This window comes from Bos grunniens, chromosome 25 (assembly GCF_055505025.1).
Source record: "Bos grunniens cultivar Pamir isolate PY7600 chromosome 25, Bosgru_T2T1.0, whole genome shotgun sequence".
NCBI lineage: Eukaryota > Metazoa > Chordata > Mammalia > Artiodactyla > Bovidae > Bos > Bos grunniens.
This window is the reverse complement of record NC_141189.1, coordinates 41,520,199-41,547,780: the sequence shown is the minus strand read 5'-3', so window position 1 is coordinate 41,547,780 and position 27,582 is coordinate 41,520,199. Positions and strand designations below refer to the sequence as shown.

General features: G+C 48.9%; 3 protein-coding genes across 6 annotated transcripts in view; 1 reads left to right on the top strand and 2 right to left on the bottom strand.

The window, feature by feature from the left end:
• Positions 1–310: 310 nt before the first annotated feature.
• HAGH (hydroxyacylglutathione hydrolase) lies at positions 311–23,046 on the bottom strand. 3 transcript variants are annotated; one of them, XM_086376458.1, is made up of 10 exons: positions 12,153–12,254; positions 11,779–11,920; positions 9,647–9,819; positions 9,095–9,159; positions 7,024–7,141; positions 5,813–5,921; positions 5,013–5,116; positions 4,399–4,500; positions 966–1,045; positions 311–557 (listed from the first exon to the last, which is right to left on the bottom strand). In XM_086376458.1, the coding sequence occupies exons 3-10, from the start codon at positions 9,749–9,751 to the stop codon at positions 458–460; spliced, it is 783 nt and encodes a 260-aa protein (XP_086232584.1). In that variant the 5' UTR covers positions 9,752–9,819; positions 11,779–11,920; positions 12,153–12,254; the 3' UTR covers positions 311–457. The 3 variants fall into 3 exon arrangements, with proteins under 3 accessions (XP_086232584.1, XP_086232585.1, XP_086232583.1); XM_086376459.1 differs by lacking the exons at positions 11,779–11,920; positions 12,153–12,254 and adding an exon at positions 22,586–23,046; XM_086376457.1 differs by lacking the exon at positions 11,779–11,920.
• Positions 12,397–14,073, top strand: FAHD1 (FAH domain containing oxaloacetate decarboxylase 1). The gene has a single exon (XM_086376469.1). It carries the CDS (start codon positions 12,722–12,724, stop codon positions 13,385–13,387), a length of 666 nt encoding a protein of 221 aa, XP_086232595.1. The 5' UTR covers positions 12,397–12,721; the 3' UTR covers positions 13,388–14,073.
• A 137-nt stretch (positions 23,047–23,183) lies between the features above and the next one.
• Positions 23,184–27,582, bottom strand: part of MEIOB (meiosis specific with OB-fold) — a 35,783-nt gene continuing 31,384 nt past the window's right edge. The window contains exons 12-14 of one of the 2 annotated variants that reach the window (XM_086376471.1): positions 26,874–27,057; positions 26,110–26,196; positions 23,184–23,583 (exon numbers count right to left, since the gene is read on the bottom strand). In XM_086376471.1, coding sequence (XP_086232597.1) covers positions 23,467–23,583; positions 26,110–26,196; positions 26,874–27,057 — 388 coding nt within the window. In that variant the 3' untranslated portion in view covers positions 23,184–23,466. The remainder of the gene's footprint in view (positions 23,584–26,109; positions 26,197–26,873; positions 27,058–27,582) is intronic. The other variant, XM_086376472.1, reaches the window with a different exon arrangement.

Here is a 27,582-nt window from a genome sequence, read left to right as displayed (position 1 = left end):
GCACACACACGACACTGGACACGAGCCGCGAGAGGAGGCTTCCTCTAGAGGTACTGGGGAGGGGCAGGGAGGGGGTGGTGATGCCAGGTGTCCGTTTGCAGGGGCAGGAAAAGGGGGAGTGCCCACCCCAGTGGGGGCCTTGTTCTGGGAACCCAACCAGGGCGTGCTGGCTTGGCCGGGGCCAGTGGGGGTAGCTCCTCCTGCGGTGTCGTGTGGGGGCTTCACACGGCAACTGTAGGGGCGCCCATGAAAAGGTCGGCGACAACATGCGGTCTGCAAGCAGAGCTCCCGGGAATAAACACTTTCTAAATTTCTCTTATAAATATGCATTAGAACATTTGATAACACAAGCAAAGCGCTCTGCAATTAATTTAAAATTAAACGGAGGCAGAACTTCCTGCAGTCCTGGCCGGAGAGTCAGCCGGCACAACTGAGTGCCCGGGAGGCCCCGCAGCTGCTAGTCCCGCGGCATCTTGAACTGGTCCTTCTCTTTGCGGATGGCCCTCATGGTGGCCACAGGCTCCGTCTCGCCCGCGTGCTGCTGCACCGTCTTCTCCCTGCGAAGCCAAGCGCCAGGCTGCAGGCTGTACCCAGACCCACGGCCCCACCACCCCTCCCAGAGGCGCCAGGGGAGAAGAGGGCCTGCAGGCGGCGGCAGCCAGTGGACAGCCTGGGCGTTCGCCTCTGCGGGAAATGCGCTGGCCGAGCCAGCCCCGCTGTGACCCAGTGACGCCCGCTCCACACTGGCGTCCGGCACCGCCCAGCACGTGGAGGCACCCCAGGCACAAGTCTCATCACCTCCCAATCACGACCCAGGGTCAGAAAGGACCCACACCCTCTCCAGGGCACCAAGAACAGTGCTCACTTTAAGAAATAGCATCTGCTTCACTGGCCGCCCTCTAAGGAGAGTCGGGGGCGTGGACCCTGCCCGGCGTGCTGCGCAGCAGGGACGCCCGCGCCCTCACCTCACTCGCATGAATGGGTTGTAGGTGAACTCCTCGGCGATGGTGGATGGCACCGTGGGCTCCCCGATGCTGTACTTCTCCTGCAAGACAAGTGGGTTGCTTTAGTGCGGAAGCTTCTAAAGGGGACAGCTGAGCAAGCCTTCACACGTCGTCCACCTGAGAAGATCCAGTGAGCACACAGTCAGCGTGAACACAGGCCCTTCCCTGCCCGTGGAGAGGGGCACGAGCGCTCCGGCCGCCACCACGACCCACCACGACCCAGAGGTGCAGGGGGACAGGGGGCTTTCTGTCATTAATACAAAGCTTATGTTTTATATGACGGAAGTCACAACCAGCAAAAAGCCAGGAAACAGAAAGCACAGCCCCACCCCAAAGACAGCACGTGGTTCGTGAGCACCTCACTGCCAAGAACGGTGGGGCAGCCAGTTCCCAGGAACCCTCCCTGGGGTGACACCCCCCAGAGGGCGGCTGTCATCACAGGGTGCTCAGACAGCTCGCCACCTCCACTCAGGACGCCTTCGCTCCTGATCAACACTGACCAGGGCAGATGGAGAGAAGATGCAGACGGGGACGTCTGGCCAACTGTTCACTGCTATAGAGACGCCTACAGGAAGAAGGTCAGAGTTAATAGCTGAGGGTCTCCACCCGCCCCGCAGCCCCTGCCCTTCTACTGCTGGGCTCACCCTGAGGGCCACAGGGCCCAGGAGTGGAGAGCCGCTGTCAACAGCTGTGCTCAGGCTTCCTGACCATCAGGAGCCCTCATTCCCAAGGGTCCCACTCCCACCCACACTGTGAGCAGTGGCATCAGGACGCCTTCAGGGGCTTCCCTGGTGGTCCAGGGGCTGAGTCCATACTCCCAATGCGGGGGGCCTGGGTTTGATCCTTGGTCAGGGAACTAGATCCCACATGCTGCAATGAAAGATCCCTCCAGCAGCAACTAAGACCCAGTACAGCCACATAAAAGAGGGGAGGATCACTACAGATCTAGCAGATATTGGAGGGGGTGGATTAGGTCATACTGATCTAAAAGTTAAAACTATAAAGCTTCCAAAATAAAACAGGAGATTTTTTTTTTTTTGACCTTGGCAAAGCAAAACTTTCTTAGATGGGAGATAAAAAGTATGAACTACAAAAGAAAACACGCTGTACATCATCAAAATTTAATGTAAAAGAATTTGCTTGCTCTGGAAAAGACAGTGTTGATAAAATTAAAGGCAAGTCACAGAATGAGAAACTTCACAATACATGTATCTGAAAAATAACTTGTATCTAGAATAAACTTTAAAAAAAAAACTATTATTCAACAAGAAGACAATCAAGTTTTTTAAATGGGGAGAAAATCTCAATAAACACTAAACAAAATGACCAATAAGCACATGGAAAGATGGTCAAAATTATTATGCACTAAGGAAATTAAATTAAATTTATTAAATTAAATGCAAATTATTAAAGTTATTAAATTATTATAATAAATTGTTAAATTTATTAGATTAAATGCAAATTAAAGCCACAATGAAACACTACTGCCTGCCCATGAAGATGGCTAAAATGAGAAGATCGACACATGTGGAGCACCCAGAGTGCTCCTGTTTCACTGGTGGGGATAAAAAACAACACAACCACGTGTCACACAAAGACCTGCACAGAGACGTTCACAGCAACTTTACTCACAACAGCCAGTAACTAGAAAATGTCTACTGACAGGTGATGGATAAGCAAACTGTGGTATGGTCGAACAAAGGAAAACCACTCAGCAATGAAAAGGAATGAACTGATACAGGCAGCAACATGAGTGAATCTCAAAATTATTCTTCTTGGTAAAAAAAAAAAAAAAAGATATGAGTACACTGTATAGTTCATTTATATGAAATTCTAGAAAACGTGAACTAAGTTCTAATGGCATCCTGGAGCAAGGCAGAGAAAACGAGACAGGAAGCTTTGGGGGTGGAGATGTTCTAGGTCTTAAACATAGGGGGAGTCATTTAATCTGTCAAAATTCACTCAGTTCATTTTAAACGGATGCAATTTCTTACATGTGAACTAAACTTCAACAAGCTTGAAAATAAAAAGGGAAACTAAAAACCGTCAGTAAGTTTGAAAACCTTGATGAAATTCCTTGAAAGACACTAGTTGCTAACAAAACTGACTCAAGAAAAGATAGCCCAGAAGAAAATCTGACAGCCCTACGCAAATTAAAAACATCAATTCGTAACAAAAAAATCTTTCCACAAAAAAGAATTCAGTGTCCAGAAGACTTCACGAGTGAATCCTAGCAAACACTAAAGGAAGAAATAACAACGACCGCAGGAACACGCAGTGAACAGCAGGGGGCGCCGCCAACTCTTCTTTTTTGTGGCCAGCGCCACCCTCACATTAAAAAGACACGACAAAAAAATAGAAGTACGGACCAACATCTCTTAAGAACACAGACACAAAAACAGACACCACCATGACTAAGGTTTGTCCAGAAAGCAAGGTTGGTGTAGCATTTGAAACCAACTGATACACTTCTCCACATTAATAAGAGTAAGGGAGAAAAAAAATACATGATTACATAATAGATGAAGAACAATCATTTGACAAAATTCAACGTCTACTCATGACAAAGCTCTCAGAAAACCAGGGATGTATGTGAACTTCAACTTGATAAACATACTTTAAAAGAACTCACAACTAAAGCAATTAGCTTCATGGTGAAACTGAATCTTTCCCCCTAAGACTGGGAACGAGCCAAAGGTGTCCACTCTCACCATGTCTACTTAACATTGTCCAAGAGAGCTTAGCCAGTGCAATAAGGCAAAATAATAATGAAATATATTGGAAAAGAAGAAACAACACTATCTTAATGTTGATGGCATGATTGCGTGCTAAGGAATCTATGAAAAAGATGCTAGACTGAGGCAAGCAAAGTCACAAGGACACAAGATCAAAATACAAAAATCAATATTTCTAAAGACTCGATAATCATTTCCAATAAAATCCATACACATGAACTGTTTCGGAACACATCTGACAATGTGTACGAGACCTTTCATCTGAGAATTACAGAAAATGCCTGCAGGATAACACGCGACCGTGGGACGAGCCACGGGGCACGCTGGGGGCCAAGGCAGAAATAATGCCTTTCAGACAAGCAGCCTCCAAGGTGCTTTCCCCGAGCGGACAGGGGCCGGCACCTGCTGCTGCGGCCTCCCCTGGCTGCTGGCTGATAAGGATCCCAGGCCCAGCCCAGACCCTTGAGTCAGAAAGGATCTCAGGGAGACAGCCCAGGCTCTGGCTCCACGTTGGGCTGGAACCCACCTGGTCTGCTGCTGCCTGCTGTCCCAGGGAGCCCTTTCCACCTGCTCTGGAGGCAATACTGCGAGCGCTGTGCTCCCGGGAAGCGGCCTCACGGCACCCAGCCCACAGGACCCTCCGCCTGCAGCCCGCTCACCTTGGCCCAGGCCAGTTTCTCCCGGACGGCAGTGTTGTTGGGCTCCACGTGGCGAGCAAACTTCAGGTTGTTGATGGTGTATTCATGGCCACAGTACACTCTCTGAGGACAGAGCCAAACCCGCCAGCTCTGAGGAGGCTTGTGAACCCACCCTCCAGCCCCTCAGAGGTGGCGTGAGGGGCCTGGGCCCGTCTGGGGGCAGCACCCGCGAGACGTCCCTCAAGGTAAGCGCACGTCCTGTGTGTGTTGTGTGTGTGTGTTAGTCGCTCAGTCGTGTCTGACCCTTTGCGACCCCATGGACTGCAGCCCGGCAGGCTCCTCTGTCCATAGGATTCTTCAGGCAAGGATTCTGGAGTGGGTAAGCCATTCCATCTCCATGGGATTTTCCCAACCCAAGGACTGAACCCACATCTCCTGCATTGCAGGTGTGTATGTTAAATGACAATAAAAAGTACATTCAAGGAAAAAAATATGCTTCCAGAAGCAATGCTTCTACTGTCCCGCTCCTCCCAATGCAGGAAGGCTTGAGAGACCCCGGGTGGGGAGCTGGCCCGAGGGCTCAGCAGGAGGTGAGGGTCTTGCTGCCACTGGCGAGCAGACAGGACCCTGCCTACCGTGTCTGCAGGGAGCCGGCCCAGGACCTCGAGCAGGGCTTTGTACATCTCATCCGCTGTCCCTTCATAGAACTTCCCGCAGCCGGCCACAAACAAGGTGTCACCTGCGAGGCAGGACAGCGTGCAGCTGGAGGGCTGCTGGCCGCGCACGCCCCCATTAGGGCCGCTGCTCAGCTCCACAGCCAGGCTCCTCACTGCCCCCTGCGCTGACCCAGCCACAGCCCCAGACCTGCCCCCCACCCGACAGGGCCCAGGGCCCCCCCGAGTCTGGGTGCCACCCTCTCCACACCTTTAACCTCCCGCCGCACTGACTGGCCCCACCGGGCCCCAAGCAGCTGCTCAGACGCAAGCCCGGCTGCTCCCCTCACTGCCCATTCCTATCAGCCCTGGCTCTCAGACCACCCGCCAAACCCAAGTTTTTCCCCACCTGCCCAGCAGCTCCTCCCAGGCCAGGCCATCTTGTGATCCCTAAATTCTGACAGCCAGCACCATCCTGCCAAACGCCCACAATCTCACCGGCCCCGCCTGGACCCTCCAGGGACCCCTCATACAGGACCACAGCTCCCAGGGGCCCTGCAGATGGGACTGAAGCCCAGCCTGGAGGGGACACTCTGCCCAGTGCCCACCAGGGCTGCTGGGCCCCTGGGTGTGTTTGTGCCGAGGCCCAGGCTCTACCCCGAGCGCTGGGGTCCACACAGGGCCCAGCACAGTCTGCCTGGCAGGACACGCTCTCTGCTCTGCCCAGAGGTTTACAAAAAATGCCAGGCTCCGCAGCTCACACCTGAGCACTCTACACTCACCTGTGAACACAGCGGGCGGCTCGGGACTGTTGGGCTTGGTCACAAAGTAACAGATGTGTCCGGAAGTGTGACACGGCGTCGACAGGCACTTGACATGGAGAGACCCCACCTGAAACAGAGTGCACACCAGCCTGTGTCCCTGCATGTGGGGGCCTGTCTGCAGGCCCACAGGTTCTCCCAGACCCCGCCAGCCCCCCGGCGCGAGCTGCCATCAAGGGCGATGGGGCTTCCCCAGCCGCGGCTCCACCCCGTGAGGGTGGGACTTGCTGGTGACCACGGGACCCAGGCCTGGAGGTGCAGGGACCCCCGTGAGCCAGTGCTTGCTGGTGTGCCCAACCAGAGGGCTGATCCTGTTGTTTCCTCAAAGCCAGGCCAAGTCTGCACCAGGCGTCTTGTGGGGAAGAAGGTTTTCTCTTAGTTGCTTGGCCTATTGTTCCCTTATCCACCTCCACCCCAGCCCCAGTCTTTACCTCAGAAACGTTCTAACCTACCCGAAACTGAACTGATGTTTCTGTGTGCCCTCTACCTGGGTCACCAAGTGCTAACAGGTCCACTGTGTGGCAGCTGCTGCCCACACACGTCCTGACACGCTGCCCAGACGCCCCAGCTGCCTCTCCTGAGCCAAGGCCACCCTCCCATATAACCTCACTGTGGTCCCCTCCCGAGAAATCCACCCCTGATGTGAAAGAGGATTCCATAGAGTCTGTATTTCCGTGTCCCCGGGCGTCTCAAGGGCTTCCCTGGTGGCTCAGTCAGTAAGGAATCTGCCTGTGAGGCAGGAGACCCGGGTTCGATCCCTGGGTCGGGAAGATCCCCTGGAGGAGGAAATGGCAACCCACTCTGGTATTCTTGCCTGGAGAAGTCCATGGACAGAGGAGCCTGGTGGGCCACAGTCAATGGGGTCACAAAGAGTCGGACACGACTGAGCGACTGAACCACCAGGCACCTCAAAGCCACACCTCTGGCTTCTCCCTCAGCCAGTCACCATCTGCACACTGACCTGCGCGCCAGACTCTCGGCAGAGGGACTGTGCAGGCCAGGCAGGCCCTGGAGCGCGTCCGCCTGTGTGCAGGCTGGGCTGTCTCCACAGCTGAGCCCTCAGTGCCCCTCTGGGTCCCAGGGGCGAGCCAGGGGACCGCCAGGAGGCAGCGGGCACAGGGCCTGGAGCCCAGCAGGACCACACCTGAGCCCTGCTGTCGGTCCCTCCTCACCTGCAGTGTGGACAGGTGTGTGACCTTGTGAGTCAGGGCCCCAATCCGGTCATCACCCCCGTACACCTTCAACCCAGGTTCCAGCTTGACCAGCTTCTCGTTCCCGCCAGCGTGGTCCCTGGAGGTCAGAAAGGGGGAGCTGGGGCTGCTGCTGATACACAGGGGGTGTGCCCACTTCCACGCCGTGACCAAATGGAGTTTTTATTTTGCCCAGTTATGTTTCTCTGAAGCAGAAAAGCATCTTCCTGTTCTTGTCCATCATTTGGTTCTGCTGAGAAGAGCGTTCTCAGACACCCCGTCCCCATGAGAGGGCCCTGCCATGCCCCGCCGTGCTGCTGCTGAAGCTTCTGGAGCAGATGGAGCAAACTGCATGCCCTGAATGACTCCTGTGCTCCCGGCTCCCAGGCTTCAGGCACACCAGAGTCACCTGGGGTCTGGGAACAGCAAGGCCTGACCCCCAGCCACGCGCGCTGATGCCCTGGGCACCCTGATGCCCTGGGCCTGGGGCACGCCCTGTTTGAAAAGCCGTCAGGTGACTCTGATTCACAGCCCAGATGGGCCCACTCTGAGCAGACCTAAACCACCACCACCCAGCTGCCAGGGGCGGTGTCACCAAGGGACAGGCCAGTTCAGAACGACCTCCCCAGGAGGCTCAATGGTGCAGCCAGCAGCAAGGCGCCCCCTGGACACGCACACAGGAGCTCCCTACACTGCCCAGTTCAAGAGAAGAGCTCCATGCCACGGGCTTGCTGGGGGAGAAACACACCAGGACAAGCCCTGTGGGGCCCTGAATGCAGGGCAGGGCTGGGGTGTCCTGCGCCTGAAGATTAGCCTTTCCAGGCTGAGGCGGGGGCTTTCCAATCACCAGGGCACACCTGCTCCTCACTACACACTCACCCACAGGCCCGGCAACAGCGGGGCTCTGAGATAAGAGCAGGCCGCCCTCGGCCCTCCTTGTGGGGCTGATACACGCAGGCCGAGTCAACCGTGAAGCACACTCAGTGCTGACCTGGGAAACGCCACCTGTAAGTGGCAAGGTGGCACGGGCCACACCCTGCAGCTCAGTTTGGGTCCTGGTTTAGTTTGTAAGGCACCCCAATGTGGGAAAAGCCACGTGTGACGCAGGGGTTTCTCGTGCAAGAAAGTCACACTGGGAGAAGTCGGGAGGCGGAGGCCCCGCAGCCCACAGAGGCCACACCGGGCAGAGATCCCAAGAGCAGCTACAGGGCACCCAGGAGCCACCGCAGGCCTGAGCCCCTAAATCAGGAAGTAATGCCTGAGGCCCCGGAGGCTGAGCCACCCCAAAGGTCTGCAGTTACATCAACCAACAAGTCTCCAACATTTAACAGACTCTGGCCAACCGCGTCCACACGACACTCCCACAGATGTTGGAAGGCCTCCCTTTACCCTGGGACACGCCCCGAGCTCGGCCAAGCGCCACAGGAGCAGGTTCAAAGACGCTCGCTGCCCTTGGGCAGTTATTTGGAAAAGAATATTCAGAGCCAAGTAAAGATTTTTTTCCTAGCTTTGAAGAGCCTCAAAAGTTTCAACAGGGCCCTGGGCAGGCACTTCTAGGCCTAAGACCCAAACATCAGAGCTTTTTCCATCCTTTAGCTTTCAAGTATCTAAAAAATCACAAACTCTTCAAAAATGACAGCTTGATTTTCAAAAACACTAACGTCTAGACCAGTTTACTCTCCAATATTGAGGCCAGCTTCCCACCACACAAGCTCAAGAGCTTGCAAAGATGTTGCTAGAGGCCCACTCACGGCCCCAGGACCCTGGCGTGAGCCTCTGCCCTCAGGGCCCCTGAGTCACCAGGCCTGAGGGACGCGGGGCAGCAGCGCAGAGGCAGGTGCCTGGAAGCCCCGTCAGAGGCCCGCTGGGGCTGACCCGCAGCTCACAGTCACAGAGGGGAAAAAGGCTGCCAGGCCCCCCCGGGGGTCCCCCAGGAACCTGCACACCCCGGCCAGCCCACCCGGTGGACGCTCCTCCTCGGGGCATGTGCAGCACAGCTGCGAGCCCCAGGGGCCCTGCTGGCACAGAGGAGGCTGGGCCCCGGAGCACTCACCAGTGGTGGTGGGTGGTGAGCACTGTGGTCAGCTTCACGCCATGCTTCCTCGCCGTTTCCACCACCTGCAACCAAACAGGCGGCAGCTCACAGGCTGGTCACGCCCCGGCCCAGGCCCATGCATCAGCCTGCGGGCAGGGGTGCCCAGGGAGCTGGCCCACCCGCCCAGACTCCAGGAGGGCAGGGCGACAAGGAGGCCTTTTCTTTTGTGATCCGTGGGGCACGACCTCTCCAAGCCCCTCCAGCCAAGACCACCCCCTGAAGGCAGTGCCAAGGGGCACAAAGCCTGGAGGAGGTGGTGGCGCTGGAAGGGCCGCTGCCTCTCCTGCCCAGGTTCTCTGCACACAGGAGCCCTTCCTCTCCACACCAAAGCCTTTGGTGGCCTCCAGCCCCTCACTGTTCCTTTGCCCTGATAACTGAGTGGCGGGACACTAGTTCCTTTTTCAAAAACCAAATGGGTTAATTTCTGTTTAGCTTTGGCCGGGTTGCAAGGGCCCTGGGTTATCAAACTCATCAGGAGATGGAAAAGGGGCACTGGGCCTGGCCTCCCACCTTCTGGGGCTGCACCGGATCCACAATGGCCGCCTCCTTGGTGTCCTCATCAATGAGCAGGTACATGTAATTGTCGGTCAGAGCGGGCAGTAACTCCACCTTCATGGTGCCCTGATCCACGGTCAAGCTCTTCCTTAAACCCAAGTGGTGGAGGCTTCCCAGCAGGGCTGGACCTGAAGACAAAGTGCAGTTCCAGTCAGCGTCCACACGAGGCCATGCTGGGCCGAGACTTCAAAGCCAGCGCTTAGCCCCGCAGGACAGGCATCCGCAGAAGCAAGATCCTAGGGACGCAATGTGCAGAGCCTCGACATGAGAGGTTTTCTAAGTTTTCTTAGAAAAGAGGATACCCTCATTAACCACATCCATGAGGAGAATACAGAACACAGCTCATGTTCATATTCGTGGAAATTGGCTCTTTCACACTTAGGGTCCCTCTTTTCTTTCTCGAGGGCTCTAAAAGGACACAACAGCCAGTGTAACTGCAATTCAAACCTCTGTGAGAGGCGCCTACAGTCAGCTCTGGGGTTCTTCACACCTGACTCGGAGAAAGACCACAAAGAAGGAAACCCAGAGTGAAAGCGCCAGGCGGGCGCTTCTTCCCCTCTGCGAGCTAAGGGAGCCCAAGTCCCCTGCAGCGACTCAGAGCCCTTCTCAGGTCACGCACCAGAGAAGGAAAGCAGATTCATTCTCGAATGGCAGGGACTTGAAATCTGGATGATGCATAAAACCCCTCCAGCACAGCCTGAGATATGGGAGAGCTGGCCACATCTGTTTGAGATTCAAGTGTGCAGGACACAGAACCACTGTCCAACTGAGGCAAAGGAGGCAGCCAGGGTGGGCTGGGAGCGACCACAGGGCAAAAGCATCCTGCGCCCCAGACACAGGGGCCAAAATACTTTCCACAACGAAACCCCTATTTAGTCTGGTAGGTGCTAGGATGGGGCCTCTCCAGGAAAGGGATCCAGAAAGTGGGCGGCATCGACACACTGACTGACTGACTGACAGACTGAGTGAGTGACTGGCTGACTGACAGACAGACTGACTGGCTGACTGACAGGACACCTCTGATGCAGAGTTCGCAGTCATCTGCCATGCCCAGGGAACTGCCTGAACTTCAGCGTTAAGGGACACAGGTGTGACAACCAGTTGGGCTTTACCCAGGCCCTTCTCCTCAGGCTCAGCAAGAAAACCTATTTTTCTACAATTGGGTTTCTGGGCTATGCCACCTGCTCTCAGCCCCAGTATCCAGAATCTGAACCCCAGGAGGACTACGAAGCAGAGTCAGGGCCGAGTCTTGAGACACATGGCGTCCGGCTTCTCTGGACCTGGGAAGCTCCTTCCTCACCACAGCAGAGGGCTGAGCCCCCTCTGAATGAGGCAGCCACACTCCTGCTGATCCCCTCCAGTCCCATTTCCACCACCTGTCTGCCTCCCAACACAGAAACTCAGCTGACCCTTTAACGGGTCCCTACGTGGAAAAACCCAGCTCTTTCCTTAGATATGGTGGCACACCACGCACTCCAGACACCCTCTGCTCTGGGTGAGGTCAGGACACGGCCAAGAAGGGCTTCCACCTGCTCCTTCTCCCCACCCAGGGCCCCGTGGTCACTCGGCTCACTGCTCCAAAATCTCAGCTTAACCTACCACCCCTGTTGCTACATCAGCCTGATAAGGTATCAGGAAATAAAAGGCGATTTCAAAATCAAGGTCAAAATATTTTAAGCAAGCAAGAGGCAATTGGGTGAAAATCGAATCTGACAGCTGTCCGATCAGGGCCCAGGAGGTCAGGCTGTCCAACGCCTCCCGTTTTAGAGGCCGGGATAGGAGAACTAGGGAGGGCAAGGGTCCAGCAACTCGCCGGCCACAGTTCACGTGAAAAGCCGGGATCCACTTCGTGGAGCACACACAGCACGCACGCCGTGCGGATTCAGACACGGGTGCATCGCCCCAGGGCTTCACAAGTGCCGGGCTTGCATGGGCTGGGGCGGGGGGTGCGGATGCGTGTGGGGGAGCCCTCGACCCCCGCAGTCCGGGAGGACGGGGGGCGCTCGCTGGCTGCCAGGCAGACCCCGGGAAAGCAGGGGTCCCGAGACGGGGCCCCCCGAGCGCCCCCGCAACACACATTTCCTTACCTAGCACAAATCCGTTAGCACCCCCCAGCTGACAAGTTACCCCACTCTGTCTTCAGCCCTCTCAAAGTCTGACTCAACTGCTGGGTAGCCTTTGCTCGACCCCAATAGGCCTGCCGGCCGGCGTCAGCGAGGGCTTACAATCCTGTGTCAATAAAAAACATCGTCAGCCACGGCAGCCCCGCCTGTGCGGGCCCCGCACTGGACTGCCTCGGGGAGCGCGACCGGCCCAACCGCCGTTAGCCCGGCTACGACGCCGGCCGGGCGGCTCGCCTCGCCTCCGCGGGCCGGCTGCCCTGTCCCAGGGCCCTGACAGGCCAGCCCCTGGGAGCCCGGGCCTTCCCGGCCCCGCGTCAGCCCCGCCCCGGCCCACCTACCCAGGCCGAGACGAGCACAGACGGCTCCCAGCTCTGCGACGCTCCAGCGGCCGAGCAGCCCGCGGCCCAGCACCATGACCGGGGCGGCGGGCAGGCGGCGGCGGGGGCTGCGGCGCGAGGGGCGGGCTGCACCCGCAGGCGTCTACACACCGCGGCCAATCAGCGCCTGCCGCCCCGCTCCCAGCCAGTCAGCGCCCGCGTCCCAGCCCGTGCCCGCCGCCCGCCCCTCCCCCCGGCCAATCAGCGCCCGCGTCCCAGCCCGTGTCCGCCGCTTGCCCTGTCCCCCGGCCAATCAGCGCCCGCGTCCACACCTGACCCTGCCCCGCTGAGGACCTGAGGGCGATCCGGGAGGCACCTGCTCCAGCCGCCGCCTCTCTGCGGGGACCGGGCCTGGCAGCCCCGGGGCAGCCACTGGACAGCCGCTGCCTACAGGACGAGCGCCGCGACTTCCGGGCACCCGGTGGAGTCCGCGGTCCGGCGCCCCGAGGTAATTGGTCCTCTCCGGCCAGCCGTCGGCGTCCGTGGCCGGCCGGGCGGGGTCCACGTGACTCCATGCAGCAGGCAGGAGCATGGCCGCCAGCAGGCCGCTGTCCCGCTTCTGGGAGTGGGGGAAGAACATCGTGTGCGTGGGCCGGAACTACGCGGACCACGTCCGGGAGATGCAGAGCGCCGCGCCCAGCGAGCCGGTGCTCTTCCTGAAGCCGTCCACCGCCTACGCCCCCGAGGGCTCGCCGGTGCTCGTGCCCGCCTACACCCGCAACCTGCATCACGAGCTCGAGCTCGCCGTGGTGATGGGCAAGCGCTGCCGCGCCGTCTCGGAGGCCGCGGCCATGGACTACGTGGCCGGCTATGCCCTGTGCCTGGACATGACCGCCAGGGACGTGCAAGACGAGTGCAAGAAGAAGGGGCTGCCCTGGACTCTGGCCAAGAGTTTCACGGCCTCCTGCCCGGTCAGTGCCTTCGTGCCCAAAGAGAAGATCCCTGACCCTCACAACCTGAAGCTCTGGCTCAAGGTCAACGGCGAACTCAGGCAGGAGGGTGAGACATCCTCCATGATTTTTTCCATCCCCTACATCATCAGCTACGTTTCTAAGATCATGACCTTGGAAGAAGGAGATATTATCTTGACCGGGACGCCAAAGGGAGTGGGACCCGTTAAAGAAAATGATGAGATCCAGGCCGGCATACATGGCGTCCTCAGTATGAAGTTTAAGGTGGAGAGGCCAGAATATTGAGTGTATATTATACAAAGCACCCTAACTTCTTAACATACGTTTCAGGGGGAAAGGAAACGAGAGACAAAATCAAGCAACGGTTATTTAACTAAACGTGACAATCCTTTAATAAGAAACCAATTTTTAAAAATGATTGGGTTGCTATGCCTCAACCCAAGGAAGATGGACCCTCGGAGAAAACCTGACCTAGACGAGCTGGGCCAGAAATGGAAATGCAAAACAGTGTCTCCTAGGAAACAGGAAATCAAGATGTTCAAAAGACTTACTTTCTTTTTCTAAAACTGGACTGGATTAGACTTTTCAGTGGGTCACTCAAGGACCACGTGTTCAAGACTTAAAATCTGCAAAGGAAGTGGAAAAACACGTTTCATCAGGGTTTCCCAAAGTTCCTTTATGATTGTGAAAACCATCGGGAGGTATTTGTAAAAATAAAAATGTCCAATTACTGGACCATCCCAGGCGCAATGTGTTATTTAATGGACTCAATCTCTGGCACTCCAAGTGATTCTTATCACGGAAATATGGAGAAACACTACTCCACATAGTTAACTTAAAGTTTTATTTAATAAGTGAGCAATTAATGAAGACCTCACTCATTTAGTTAGGGTGTGTATTCTGGCCCATAGAGTCTGAGTTTGGGGGATAATTTTTAAACTGTTGTTTCCTAAATAAATAATGCTATCTTTTGTGTGGTCTAAAAGTGTACTTTTTCCCCCCAGTAGTGGTTATGAGGGACACATCCTCACTAAGGAGCTTCAGACCTTGGTCTTTGGCCTTTGGTTTCCTGAGCGCTGTGCTTTATTAACAGAGTTGACCAGCACCTGTACCTCACACCCCGTGATAAGGAAGCTTCAGGGAAGTAAAATGGCCTGGGAGTGCTGCTTTTACTTTCCCCTGCCCCCTTCTCTGGGTTTTCCAGGTAGCTCAGGGGTAAAGGATCTGCCTGCTAATGCAGGAGACGTGGGTTGGATCCCTCATTGGGGAAGATCCGCTGGAGGAGGGTATGGCAACCCACTCCAGTACTCTTGCCTGGAGAATCCCATGGGCAAAGGAGCCTGGCAGGCTACAGTTCATGGGGTCGCAAAGAGTCAGACACAACTGAGCACTCACACACCCTTCTCTGCAAAATACTAGGTGAGGTGCACAGCTGTCAGAGTGCCTGGTGGAGTCCTTTAGGCTTAGGCAGGGGCTCCTGCTGTTAACCTGAACAGAAGGCACCTGCTAGCTCCTAACGCTTATTGAGCACTTAGTACTACTAGGCACTGTGCCAAGAGTTTTCTGTGTAGTATTTAATCCTCAACAAAGCTGGTACTATTACTACCATCCCTGTTACAGAGACAGGGATTAGCCAGCCTGAAGTGGCAGAGCCATAATGTAACACAGCCATCCCAAGATAGAAACCTGAAGTCTTTTTCCCCCCTGTTTTTTAGCATATAGTGATTCATAATGTTGTGCCAATCTCTGCTATACAGCAAAGTGCTTCAGATTTACTCATATATACATTCCATTATGGTTTACCCCAGGAGATTGGATAAAGTTCCCTGTGCTATACACTGGGACCTTGTTTTTCCATTCTAAGTGTGGAAAACCTAAAGTTGTGACCACACTCCAGGCTGCATCTTTGAAGTAGATACATTAGAAAGTTCAAACATTTAGGTCTTCTGAAAGCCCCAATTTATAATTTATTATGAGGAAGTGTCAGAGTTGGATTTGTTTCTAAAACATCACACTATCTTCTTTCCTCTTCACCTGGAGTTGGACACAATTTAGTGACTGAACATAACAACAATCTTCCTTTATCTTTTTTGTTTTTGACTGCATCCGAGATCCAGTAGCAAAAGCCCAGAAGTCTAACCACTAGGCAACCAGGGAACTCCCTTTTATCTTTTAATAAGAGTTCTTTTTTAAATGCTTAAGCAATAGATATTTTTAATAGAAGATTCAGAAATTATGCATAAGCCAAAAAGCCAGAACACCCTAAATTCCATACACCCAAAGATGGTCCAAGTTAAGCTTTTGGTGTGCATTCTTCCAAATCTGCAGATGTAATTGTGATCTTTTAAATAAAATTTGTTCATACCATACAGTATGAACTGTCTTCCCATATTGGCACATTTCTGAACTATTTTCAGTGACTGCTTGCTGTGAAGTCAGCCCTCCGTTTCTGGCAGCTGAGATCATCTTTAACTATTTGCTGGTAGTTGTTCCCTTTGGCTAAGGAGGCGTCCCAGGGGCTCAGTGGTAAAGAATCGGCCTGCCAAGGCAGAAGACGCGGATTCAATCTCTGGGTCAGGAAGATACCCTGGAGTAGGAAATGGCAACCCACTTCAGTACCCTTGCCTGGAAAATTCTATGGACAGAGGAGGTTGGTGGGCTACAGTCTGTGGGCTCGCAAAGAGTCAGAAGTGACTGAGCATGCATGAGCACACGGAACCTTAATAACCAAAAGAAGCCAGAAAGTATTAATAGACTTTGTCCTTTGGCTAGGTTCCCCTAAGTGGAAGAGCTGAATCAAGGGTGTGCTTTTATTGAGAGTTTATTAGTAAGACTATCAGATACAAGGTCCAACTGAATCAAGTCTACCAAAGCCGACAGATCTGAAAGCAAGCTAAAGGTACGGCAGGAGTAGTGTCTGCATGTGGCCCTTGGGTGGACAAGCCAGCACCCAGAGAATGTACGGAGCCCCCAGTATCAGTGTTCACTCCAGTGGTGGCACAAGCTTTGTCACAGACGGTTGCTGTCAGCATCGCAGGTGCAGCACACAAACTCCCTGGCTGCAAGAATCGAAGAGAGACACCAATTCTCACAATTCCTGATGTTGGTAAAATCACAATAGTCCTAATACTCAGAAACTACATTTTCCTCAACTTTTATTTTGAATAAATTTAAACCTACTATGAAATTGAGAGACTAATGCAACAAACTCCATACACCCTGCATTAAATTCAACAATTGCTGACATTTGCTATGTTCATTCTCTCTCCTCCCACCCCTCACCTTGTGTGCCATAGGGTCGCAAAGTGTCCCACACTGAATGACTGACTATTTCACTTTCAATTTTCACTTCTCCCGTAACTTCCCCAGGGTAATTCTCCAACCTTCATAGAAGTTGAGGGTTAGGTGCCTACCAGAGATCTGGGTGGAGCCCAATACTCCCCTAGATGTTACACAGGTTTCTAATGCTTTGCTACTAGAAACAATGATGCAAGGAATATCCTCCATACACAACAGTTCACACTTGTTTATTTCCTTAGGAAAAGTCTTAGAAGTGAAACTGATTAAATAGTTTGTACTTTATATTTTGATACTTTTTGCCCAATTGCCTAAGGGAAAGGATATAATAATTTGTACTTAACAAGAGTGTTAAAGAAAACCTTTTCGCCCACACCTTAGTCAACACTGGGTGTTGTGGCTGTGGTCTTTTTAATTTGTATTTCTTTGATTAATAGGGAAACTGGAACTTCCCTGGTGGTCCAGTGGTTGGAAGTCTGCCTGCCAGTGCAGGGGACGCTAGTTTGATCCCTCGTCTGGGAGGTTCCCTCATGCTGAGGAGCAGCTGGGCCCATATGACACAACTACTGAGCCACATGCCTGGAGCCTGAGCACAAGAGAAGCCACCACAGTGCACTGCAACGAAGAGAAGCCTCCACTTGCCAGAACTAGAGAAAGCCCGCGTGCAGCCAAAGAGACCCAGCACGGCCATAAATAAATAAATATTTTAAAAAATAGTGAAGCTGACATCTTTTCATGTATTTATACACAGTTATCTCTTTAACAACATCTGTTGGGCACATCTTTGGTGTAGATGCTGGTTCAGTATCTGGTTTCAAGGAAGTTTTATATTTCTTTACAATACAGTTAATTCATATGTTAAAATCTTCTTGCATTCTAAAGGGAGAGAAAAGTAATTGTAATCTAAAATTCAAGCTGTAAAAGCAGAATAGACTTAATACAACAAATATATTGCCACATATGAATGCCAATGAAATTGCTATACCTCGACATTTATATTACTGATACTGATTATATACTAAGTACTTGAGTCTAAGCATTTTACATACACTAACTTATTTAGTCTTCAGTTTAGTTCAGTTGCTCAGTCATGTACGACTCTTTGAGATCCCTTGGACTGCAGCATGCAAGGCTTCCCTGTCCATCACCAACTCCCAGAGCTTGCTCAAACTCATGTCCATCAACCATGACATGATGATGCCATGCAACCATCTCATCCTCTGTTGTCCCCTTCTCTTCCTGCCTTCAATCTTTCCCAGCATCAGGGTCTTTTCCAGTGAGTCAGTTCTTCATACCAGGTGGTCAAATTATCGGACCTTCAGCTTCAATCAGTCCTTCCAGTGAATATTCAGGGTTGATTTCCTTTAGGATTGACTGGTTGGATCTCCTTGCAGTCCAAGGGACTCTCAAGAGTCTTCTCCAACACCACAGTTCAAAAGCATCAATTCTTCAGTGCTCAGCTTTCTTTATGGTCCAACTCTCACATCCATACATGACTACTGGAAAAACCAAAGCTTTGACTAGACAGACCTTTGTCGGCAAAGTAGTGTCTCTTTTTTAATATGCTGTCTAGGTCATAGCTTTTCTTCCAAGGAGCAAGCATCTTTTAATTTCATGGCTGCAGTCACCATCTACAGTGATTTTGGAGCCCAAGGAAGTAAAGTCTCTCACTGTTTCCATTGTTTCCCCATCTATTTGCCATGAAGTGATGGGACCAGATGCCATGATCTTAGTTTTTTGAATGTTGAGTTTTAAGCCAGCTTTTTCACTCTCCTCTTTCACTTTCATGAAGAGGCTCTTTAGTTCTTCACTTTCGCCATAAGGGTGGTGTCATCAGCATATCTGAGGTTATTGATATTTCTCCTGGAAATCTTGATTCCAGCTTGTGCTTCATCCAGCCCATCATTTTGCATGATGTATTCTGCATATAAGTTAAATAAGCAGGGTGACAGTATACAGCTTTGACGTATTCCTTTCCTAATTTGGAACCAGTATGTTGTTCCAAGTCCAGTTCTAACTGTTGCTTCTTGACCTGCATACAGATTTCTCAGGAGGCAGGTCAGGTGGTCTGGTATTCCCATCTCTTGAAGAACTTTCCAGTTTGTTGTGATCCACACAATCAAAGACTTTGGCATAGTCAATAAAGCAGAAGTAGATGTTTTCCTGGAACTCTCTTGCTTTTTCGATGATCCAACAGATGTTGGCAATTTTATCTCTGGTTCGTCTGCCTTTTTAAATTCAGCTTGAACATCTGGAAGTTCACCGCTCACATACCGTTGAAGCCTGGCTTAGAGAATTTTGAGCATTACTTTACTAGCATGTGAGATGTGTGCAATTGTGCGTTAGTCTGAACATTCTTTGACATTGCCTTTCTTTGGGGTTGGAATGAAAACTGACCTTTTCCAGTCCCGTGGCCACTGCTGAGTTTTCCAAATTTGCTGGCATATTGAGTGCAGCACTTTAACAGCATTGTTTATTAGGATTTGAAATAGCTCAGCTGGAATTACATCATCTCCACTAGCTTTATTTATAGTGATGCTTCTCAAGGCCCACTTGTCTTTGGACTCCAGGATGTCTGGCTCTAGGTGACTGATCACACCATTGTGGTTATCAAGGGTCATCAAGATCTTCTTTGTACAGTTCTTCTGTGTATTCTTGCCACCTCTTCTTAATATCTTCTGCTTCTGTTAGGTCCATACCATTTCTGTCCTTTATTGTGCCCATCTTTGCATGAAATGTTCCCTTGGTATCTCTAATTTTCTTGAAGAGATCTCTAGTCTTTCCCATTCTGTTGTTTTCCTCTATTTCTTTGCATTGATCACCGAGGAAGGCTTTCATATCTCTCCTTGCTTTCTTAGGAACTCTGCATTCAGATGGGTATATCTTTCCTTTTCTCCTTTGCCTTCAGCTTCTGTTCTTTTCTCAGCTATTTTTAAGTCCCCCTCAGATAACCCTTTTGCTTTTTTGCATTTCTTTTTCTTGGGGACGGTCTTGATCACTGTCTCCTATACAATGTCACAATCCCCTGTCCATAGTTCTTCAGGCACTCACTCTATCAGATCTAATCCCTTGAATCTATCTGTCACATCTATTGTCTAATCATAAGGGATTTGATTTAGGTCATACCTGAATGGTCTAGTGGTTTTCCTACTTTCTTCAACTTAAGTCTGAATTTGGCAATAAGGAGTTCATGATCTGAGCCACAGTCAGCTCCCCCCACCCCCCCTTTTTTTTGGCTGACTGTATACAGCTTCTCCATCTTTGGCTGCAAAGAATATAACCAATCTGATTTCAGTATTGACCATCTGGTGATGTCCATCTGTAGAGTCATTTCTTGTGTTGTTGGAAGAGGATATTTGCTATGACCAGTGCATTCTCTTGGTAAAACTCTGTTTTAGTCTTAACAGTTGCCAACAGGAGTTGGTATTATTATCCCCATTTACTGGAGGGGAACCACAAACTTGGAGAATCTCAGAGCTAGGGCCCATCCTGGGAGTATCAACTGGGGTTTGAGCCTGCAGCCACAGAGCCTGTCCACTTAGCCACCTCCAAATCTACCTCCTCTAACTTGGCCTTCATGTCCCATCTATAAAATGGGCAAAATAACAGTAACTGCATAAACCAGATAAGATAAAGTGCTTATCACAAAATCCATCACATTCAATAATGTGACATTATTGCAGCAACTTAATAATCTAGAAACTTACTTACCCCAAGGAAATAATTAAGAATGTGGCCAAAGATTTAGCTATGGTCATTATTTGTAATAAATAATGCAAAAAGTGGGAAACATTTTAAGTGTCAAGTGTTATCACATTGATTACATTCACTATTTTATACATGCTCAGTTGTGTCTGACTCTTTGTGACCCTATGGACTATCACCTGCCAGGCTCCTCTGTCCTTGGGATTCTCCAGGCAAGAATACTGGAGTGGGTTGCCATTTCCTTCTCCAGGGGAACTTCCGCACCTAGGGATCGAACTTGTGTCTCCTGCATCTCCTGCATCGACAGGTATATTCTTTACCACTGAGCCACCTGGGAAGCCATTCACTATCCTATGCTCATATAATAAAATAATAGGCAGTCATTGAAACTGTGTAGAATATTTAACAGCATGAAAAGTTTATTATAAGTTATTAAGTATAAAAGTAGATTATAGTATAACCTGTATTTGTAAATCATATTTTTGGTTTAATTTTATAAATTACATGCTTTAACATAGAAAGATGGATAAAGAGATGATTTTTTAAAAAGTCAGGAAAGACATTTACAGAAATGTGGGATGCCTGTACACAAATGTTCATGGCGGCCATGGTTGGCTAATCATAATAGCCAAAAGGTGCAACAGCCCAACTGTCCACCAAGACATGAATAAATAAACAAAAGGTGGTGAATTTATCCAATTCATACATACTACTCAGCCACAAAAAGGAATGAAATTCTGACTCGTTGTAACATGGATGAACCTTGAAAACATTATCCTCAGAAAAACAAGGTAGCCACAAAAGGACAAGTGCTGCAAGATTCCCTGTGTACCAGGTACCTAGAATAGTTAGAGTCATAGAGACTGAGTATATTACAGATTGCTGGAGACGAGCATAGGGGCAAATGGGAGTTATTGTATCTTAATGAGTACAGAATTTCAATTCATGATGATTAAAATCTTCTGGAATAGAGAGTGGTGATGTTTATACAAAATTGTGAATGTACTTATTGCCACTCAAATCATACTCTTAAAAATGGTTAGAATGATACATTTTATGTAATGTATATTTTACCACAATTTAAAAAAACATGCATAATAAAAGAATGTTTCCTACCAGTTAAAAAAATTTGGGAATGGAGATTACGGGTTTTCTTTTATCTTTCTTTTGGGGGGAGGAGTTATCTATTATTTCCTCTAATTTTTCTACAATAAACATGTAAAACTTTATAATAAAAATATTTGAAAAGCAAAAACAAGGACTTCCCCGGTGGTTAAAAATCTGCTTTGCAATGCAGGGGACATGGGTTGGATCCCTGGTCAGGGAACTAGGATCCCACCTGTCGTGGGGCAGCAAAGCCCACATGCCACAAGTAAGGAACCCGATCCCACATGACACAACTAAGACCCAATGAAGCCAAACAAATATTTTTTAAAAAGACAAAAACAGCTCCAGGTTCCTCAAGAAGAGTAAAAGGTGGATAAATGTATGTACAGCATATTGTAAAACAAAACAAAACAAAACCCTCACCAAAGCAGAATTAGGAAAGGAATATTGTGCTTAAATGAACCACTCATAGAAGATTAGGAAAAATCACAGTCATCCAATTGTTTATAGAGCAATATAGAAAATGCAGATAAAAGTCACTAGGATCAGGAAGAGCAGCTTCTGGAGAGCAGCAGAAAAGCAGATTCTGGGCAGACGGGTTGTGGACTTTGTGTTGACAGGGCAGAAAGCTTCTTTCTTTTACTTGTTTAAGTGCCTATATTCAGCTAAAAAAGCCCAGTTTTAGATGTTGACAGTTTGTAGCCTTCATTCCGTAAATGTGTAAGTTAAGCCTTGTGAAGCACCTCTGATTCAGTGCAGCTTGACAGCTAGCCCTATAGATTCCTACTTCATCAGAAGAAATAAGTGACTGTGATGTCCCTCTGGTGACAGGCATGGTGTCTCCTTGGTTAAATGCTAGTGGACTGAGAGGTTACCATGGTAGCAGTGAGGAGGTCACACAGAGCCCTCACAGGCCTTGGTTAGGGGCCCTGGGCACTGCGTATGTGCCTACTCTGGGAATGCTGACCCAGGTGTTGGCACTCTGGGGCGTGCTGCTAGAGGTCAGGGCCCTAGCAGGCCTGGCACAGCAACTCTGGACACACTGTTTGGGCCAAGCATTCTCACCCCACACAGCTCTCTTTCCTGCCTTCCTTCCCTCCCTGTCCACCTTCACAGTCACCCTGATAAACACACTCACCCCCTCCCCACAGGGGAAAGGAAAGAAGCCCTTCATCAAGTACACTTGATATCTGCATACCTATGGCCACGTCCTTAATTACTTCATTTATCACCACAATTTGGGCACACTGGGGGTCAACTCATATCCCTCCCCCATGGTCTCACATGGTAAAAGCCAGAGAAAACCCTACAACAAGATAAGTTTATCTCCCAACACCAGAACACCAGACTTACAAAGGAATTTCGTATACTTACTTTTTCTTTTTATCACTCCTGCAGTAGGTGGTAGGTGGTGATCTTTAAATCACCAGATTCAAATTACGTTGGCCAAACCTCCCACACCTTGGATCAACACTGACCGTGGTGACGGGTCTGTGCCTCGAAGTAAGAGACCTGTGACTGGAGATGGTGTGGGCTGAGTAGAGTGCTCTGGGGCTGCTGCAAAGGCAGCTGGAGTGGAGCCATGTCCAGCCAAAGCCAAGAAGTCTCCCACGCCTGCAAGTTCCCAGGACTCAGCACCGCTCATGAAACTTGTGAAGCTGATCTCCTCCCAGTTGATTCAGACCCACGGGTGTCAAGCCTGAGTCAGCAAGCCTTCACAAGCTTTGGCTAGCTCTGATGTGTCATCAGAGAAGGCAACAGATTAGAAAAGCTCTACAGCATGTAAAGCAGCTGCCCAGCATTGCCCATGGACGTCTGCTGTCCCCACCTGGCACAGGGAGAATGTGCCATACACGCCCATCGACTCCAGCCAAGTGGTCTGAGACGGGGCCAAGGCATTTGTGGAGGTTCTGATCTTTCTCCAAGAAGACAAGACAGAGGGGAAAGGGGTTTAAGAAAATAAATCATTGTGTTTGTGGGAGAGTAAACTTGTTTATTAATTCATACAACCATTTTCCAGCTTGGGAAGAGAGAGGGCCAAGCCAATAGAAAAAGGCTTCTAAGAAATGAGCTTAAATAAGAGGGAGATTTTAGGATTCACCTGGAGTCAACTCTAGGGGGCAACAGAAGGACAATTTACAGAAACATTCTCACCACATTTGAACAAGATACAATTATATCTGTAATTTTCAAACTCATTTCCCACTTTCAAGGTGGTTAAAATGCATATTCTTTTCCAGAGTTTAAAACTGTATCTAGTTTTGAACACTTCCTTGTCCAGACAAGTTCCTACTTGCCTCAATAGAATCTGCAAGCTTACACGAAAGCACACTCACTCTCAGTCCACCCCTCGCTCTGTGCGATATAAAAAACTGCAAGAAGAAAAAAGAGAGAGTTTTAAAAATCACCTGGTATATAAAACTGAAAACCAATGACCACAAACAGAGAACAGCAATGAGTTTTGTTTAATATGTGAACAAAAACTTCAATTAAAGTTGTAAGACAATGGAAAGAGTTCCAGTCTCAGGTAGAGTTGGGAGAAAGATTATGGATCTGGTTTCTGACAGTGATTTTCTAAGAATCCAGGTCATTTTTTCATGATGTTTCTCTCAGGTAAGAAAGTTGAGATATCAAATCCAACAAGTAGAAAAAGGACTTAAAGTGTGTTCAGACCACCAGCTATGACAGACATGAACACGCAGCAATGACATGGTCTGTTAGAGCAGATCCGATATCATGACACAGTTTATGAATAATGATGTCACACTTATGACAATTAAATTTTTAAATTCCACGTTCTCACTTATAACAATTGAAATTGTATGAGTCTCATAATCTTGATTACATTTTGTGACACTATATGTTTTAAAACATTAAAATGAGTAACAGTTTGAAATCCCTCCAAATGAATAATTTTAAGTAGCCATTATTTTTTATTGAAATATGATAAATACACAAAATGTCCTATATGGAAATCCTTTGTTTTTATCTTATTTGCAGAGAAATATAAGTTCTTATTTTTTTAATTACATATTCTAACTTTTATAACAATTTAAATTATATTTGTCTCATAATCCTTATTACATTTTGTGATATAATCACTATCTGCTTTAAATCTTTGTTAAATATGACAATATCTTTTTTTAGAGACATTTATTTATTTATTTGGCTGACTCACATCTTAGTTGCAACATGTGGAATCTTTAGTTACAGCATTCAAACTGTGGCATGTAGGATCCAGTTCCTAGACCAGGGATTGAACCCAGGACCCCTGCTTTGGGAGCACAGAGACCTAGCCACTGGATGACCAGGGAAGTCCCTGACAAGTATCTTTCTAACATATTCCTTGGAAAGGTACAAACTGAGAGCAGTTGTTATATTTGAATCCAGTTTGGAAAATATAAGCAGAGTGTCATGAATTTAAATTTATGAAACTCACAGCAACTGGTACCTGTTGTTTGGAAGGAAACCATACAACCGGGCAGGGATCTGAGTATATTCGACTTGGGAATAGAGTACAGTATTTGGGACGATCCATGCTCGTGGTGGAAGAGATAGGGTATTCTCAAACCAAGGTCCTAGAAATACTGGTAAGGCCATTGGTGACTCTGGGTGTGCAATCTGTTCAGATATGCTTGAGGCTGCAAGGGCAGGAGCCACTGGGAAATGGGAAAGCCTGCTTCAGAGCTGAGGTGGAGCAGACCCAGTGTTCTCTTTCAGGTTCTCCCTGATCAAAGCTATCTTCATAATAATGTGAAATTGCTGTCTGCCTTTCTTACTCGCATCCTTTCACCAGAGTGCACTGTAGTTTCAAGAGGCTACCAGACATGAGATGATAGCAGTTCTGACTGCTAAAAGACTGTGTGCTCGTGAATACATTTAAAGTTTTCCTCAATGTTAAGTTCTAGTACAATAAATATTGACAGGTATAACTCATTTAAGAGCTTGAAAATGTTTTAGAGTGTGAAGAGAAAACATCTGGAATAATATAAATGGTAGCCCTATCTCACCAGTGACTTCGGGCAAGAAGCAACATTTCTTGTCCTATTTTCCTCATTTGCAAAATAAAGGGAGTTTATCCCACTGCCTTTTTTACATCTTTAACACTAAGATCCTGTGCCCTTCCAACACTGAAGTGTTGCTATTGCTACGGGAATCTGCTCTGGTCAGATTTGTAGGATCACAGCAGATTAGGGGCTTAGAGAATTAACCTCCCCAAGGTCACATGGGCTGAAGAATGGTGGAACTGGGATTCAAATGGAGTCTCTATCACCCCAGCACATAAGCATGTAACTATGCTGTTGAATACGACTCACTGAAGTGAGGATCACTGCCCATGGGGGCAGGGACACCCAGCTCTGACTCTAAAGCCCAGTGTCTAGCCTTGATGTTAACATTAATGGATATTTTCTTTGCTGGTCTTTTTCTTTTGTGTCATTTGTAATTCTTGTGTGTGCGTGTCCACTTAGTCACTTCAGTTGTGTCCAACTCTTTGTGACCCCATGGACTGTAACCTGCCAGGCTCCTCTGTCCATGGGATTCTCCAGGCAAGAATACTAGAGTGGGTTGCCATGCCCTCCTCCAAGGGATCTTCCCAACCCAGGGATAGCACTTGCATCTCCTTTGTCTCCTGAATTGCAGGCAGATTCTTTACTCCTGAGTCACCAGGGAAGCCTTGTAATTCTTTATGCTATATGAAAAAACCTGATTATTTTCACTGTTTCTATGGTAGCCAAACCCTTCTGCACATTTGGGAATTGAACATTATTAAAAATAACCCTAAATTCCCTAATTTACTAGGTCATACTCTGGGGTTTTCATATTAATTGAATATATAGAATAGTATTATTTATATTATACTATATTATTTACATAGAATTATTATAAAGTGCACTAACTTTTAAATAAATTTTGCTTCTTTCCAAAAGAAATTGCCACTTTAATGCTGTTTTCTGTTCATCCGTCATTGCAAGAAACTCATCTACCTGGATTAAAAAAATTAAACATTTCCAAAGAATATATAGATAACTCATTTTGACAATAATGTAAAACTTAAATTTGCTCTAGAGATGAAATTTTATCCATAGTAATTACAGCTCAACTCTCTTGATGGAGGAGATGAGGCCAGACAGGCTCTAAACTGAATCTCTGAAGCCAGCCAGAGGCCAGCACAGAAAGCCGCTCTTGACAAAGTGGACACCACTGAAGTTCAATGGTAAAATTTCAGAGCCGGTTCTAACAATGAAAGTATCAAACGAAACACCAAGCGTTTAAGTTAATCTCTGCTGCTGTGCTCCAGGGCAGACTGATTTTATGCACCTGAGTAGGTGAAATACCACCAAGCCCTCCTCACAGAGGACCCTGCTCAGTGTCTCCAAGGTTTCATTTTTGCCCACTGTTATCTGACTATATAAAATGTCATGTATATTCTCCACTGTTACCAAGGACCTCTCCTGTTATTCCTAACAGTTAATGTTAGCTAGGATATTAATATACAGCATGTAATTCTTTATTCATTAAAACAATGTGTGTTTAAGTCAAGATTGATTTTTCCCAGACCTCTTTATTAAGGAACTAATTTCTATCAAATGTTCACCAAAATAACTTATATGTTTTGGGAAGAGAATTCAATTTGGAAGTATTTCTAAGTATTATTATTTACCGTGCATCCCAAAGTCTCCTCAGCCACACTTCCTGTGAGACTACAGGAATGAAGGGTACCTGTGTGATCAGTAAGGTCGATTAGCATATCAAAGCTGAGAAAAACCGATTTAAATCCCGAAGAATCTTTGTTGCAAGTTGTACAAGTGCTGGATGCTTCATTTACAATGTAACCACAGACAGAACTGAAAAGAAACAAAGACAATGATAAAATGTGAAGGCCCTAAGGGACAGCTCTGATCTTTAGCAGAACTATTACTTAGACTTTTAGTCTAAGTTAGCACATGAGTTAGTAATTACAGAGTGCTCAGCCCTGAGTAGGACACAAAATAGACCCAGGAAATAACAGGACACAATGCAAAAGGATAACAAACACGCTCTCTATGTGGTCAACCTCACTTGCAGTATTCCTGCTTCTGAAACCGCGATCAGCCAGTCCTTTCAAGGTTCTGCCTCCTACCTTCCCCAAAGCTGGGGTTCTTGCCCAGGGTCACCTCCCCACTGGGGCCTCCCTCTCCTGCACCCCAGCCCCATCCCCTCCCTTCTCTGAGCAGACGTATAATTTACACTTTAGCACGGACTTACACCCTGTCACATCCTATTTGGTGTTACTGCAGATAGGTCTGCTTATCTCCTGGCTCAGAGTTTGAGGGCAGGAATCATGTCTTGCACCTGGAAAGCTTAGGTTCTGTGAATGCTCACTTGTCTTG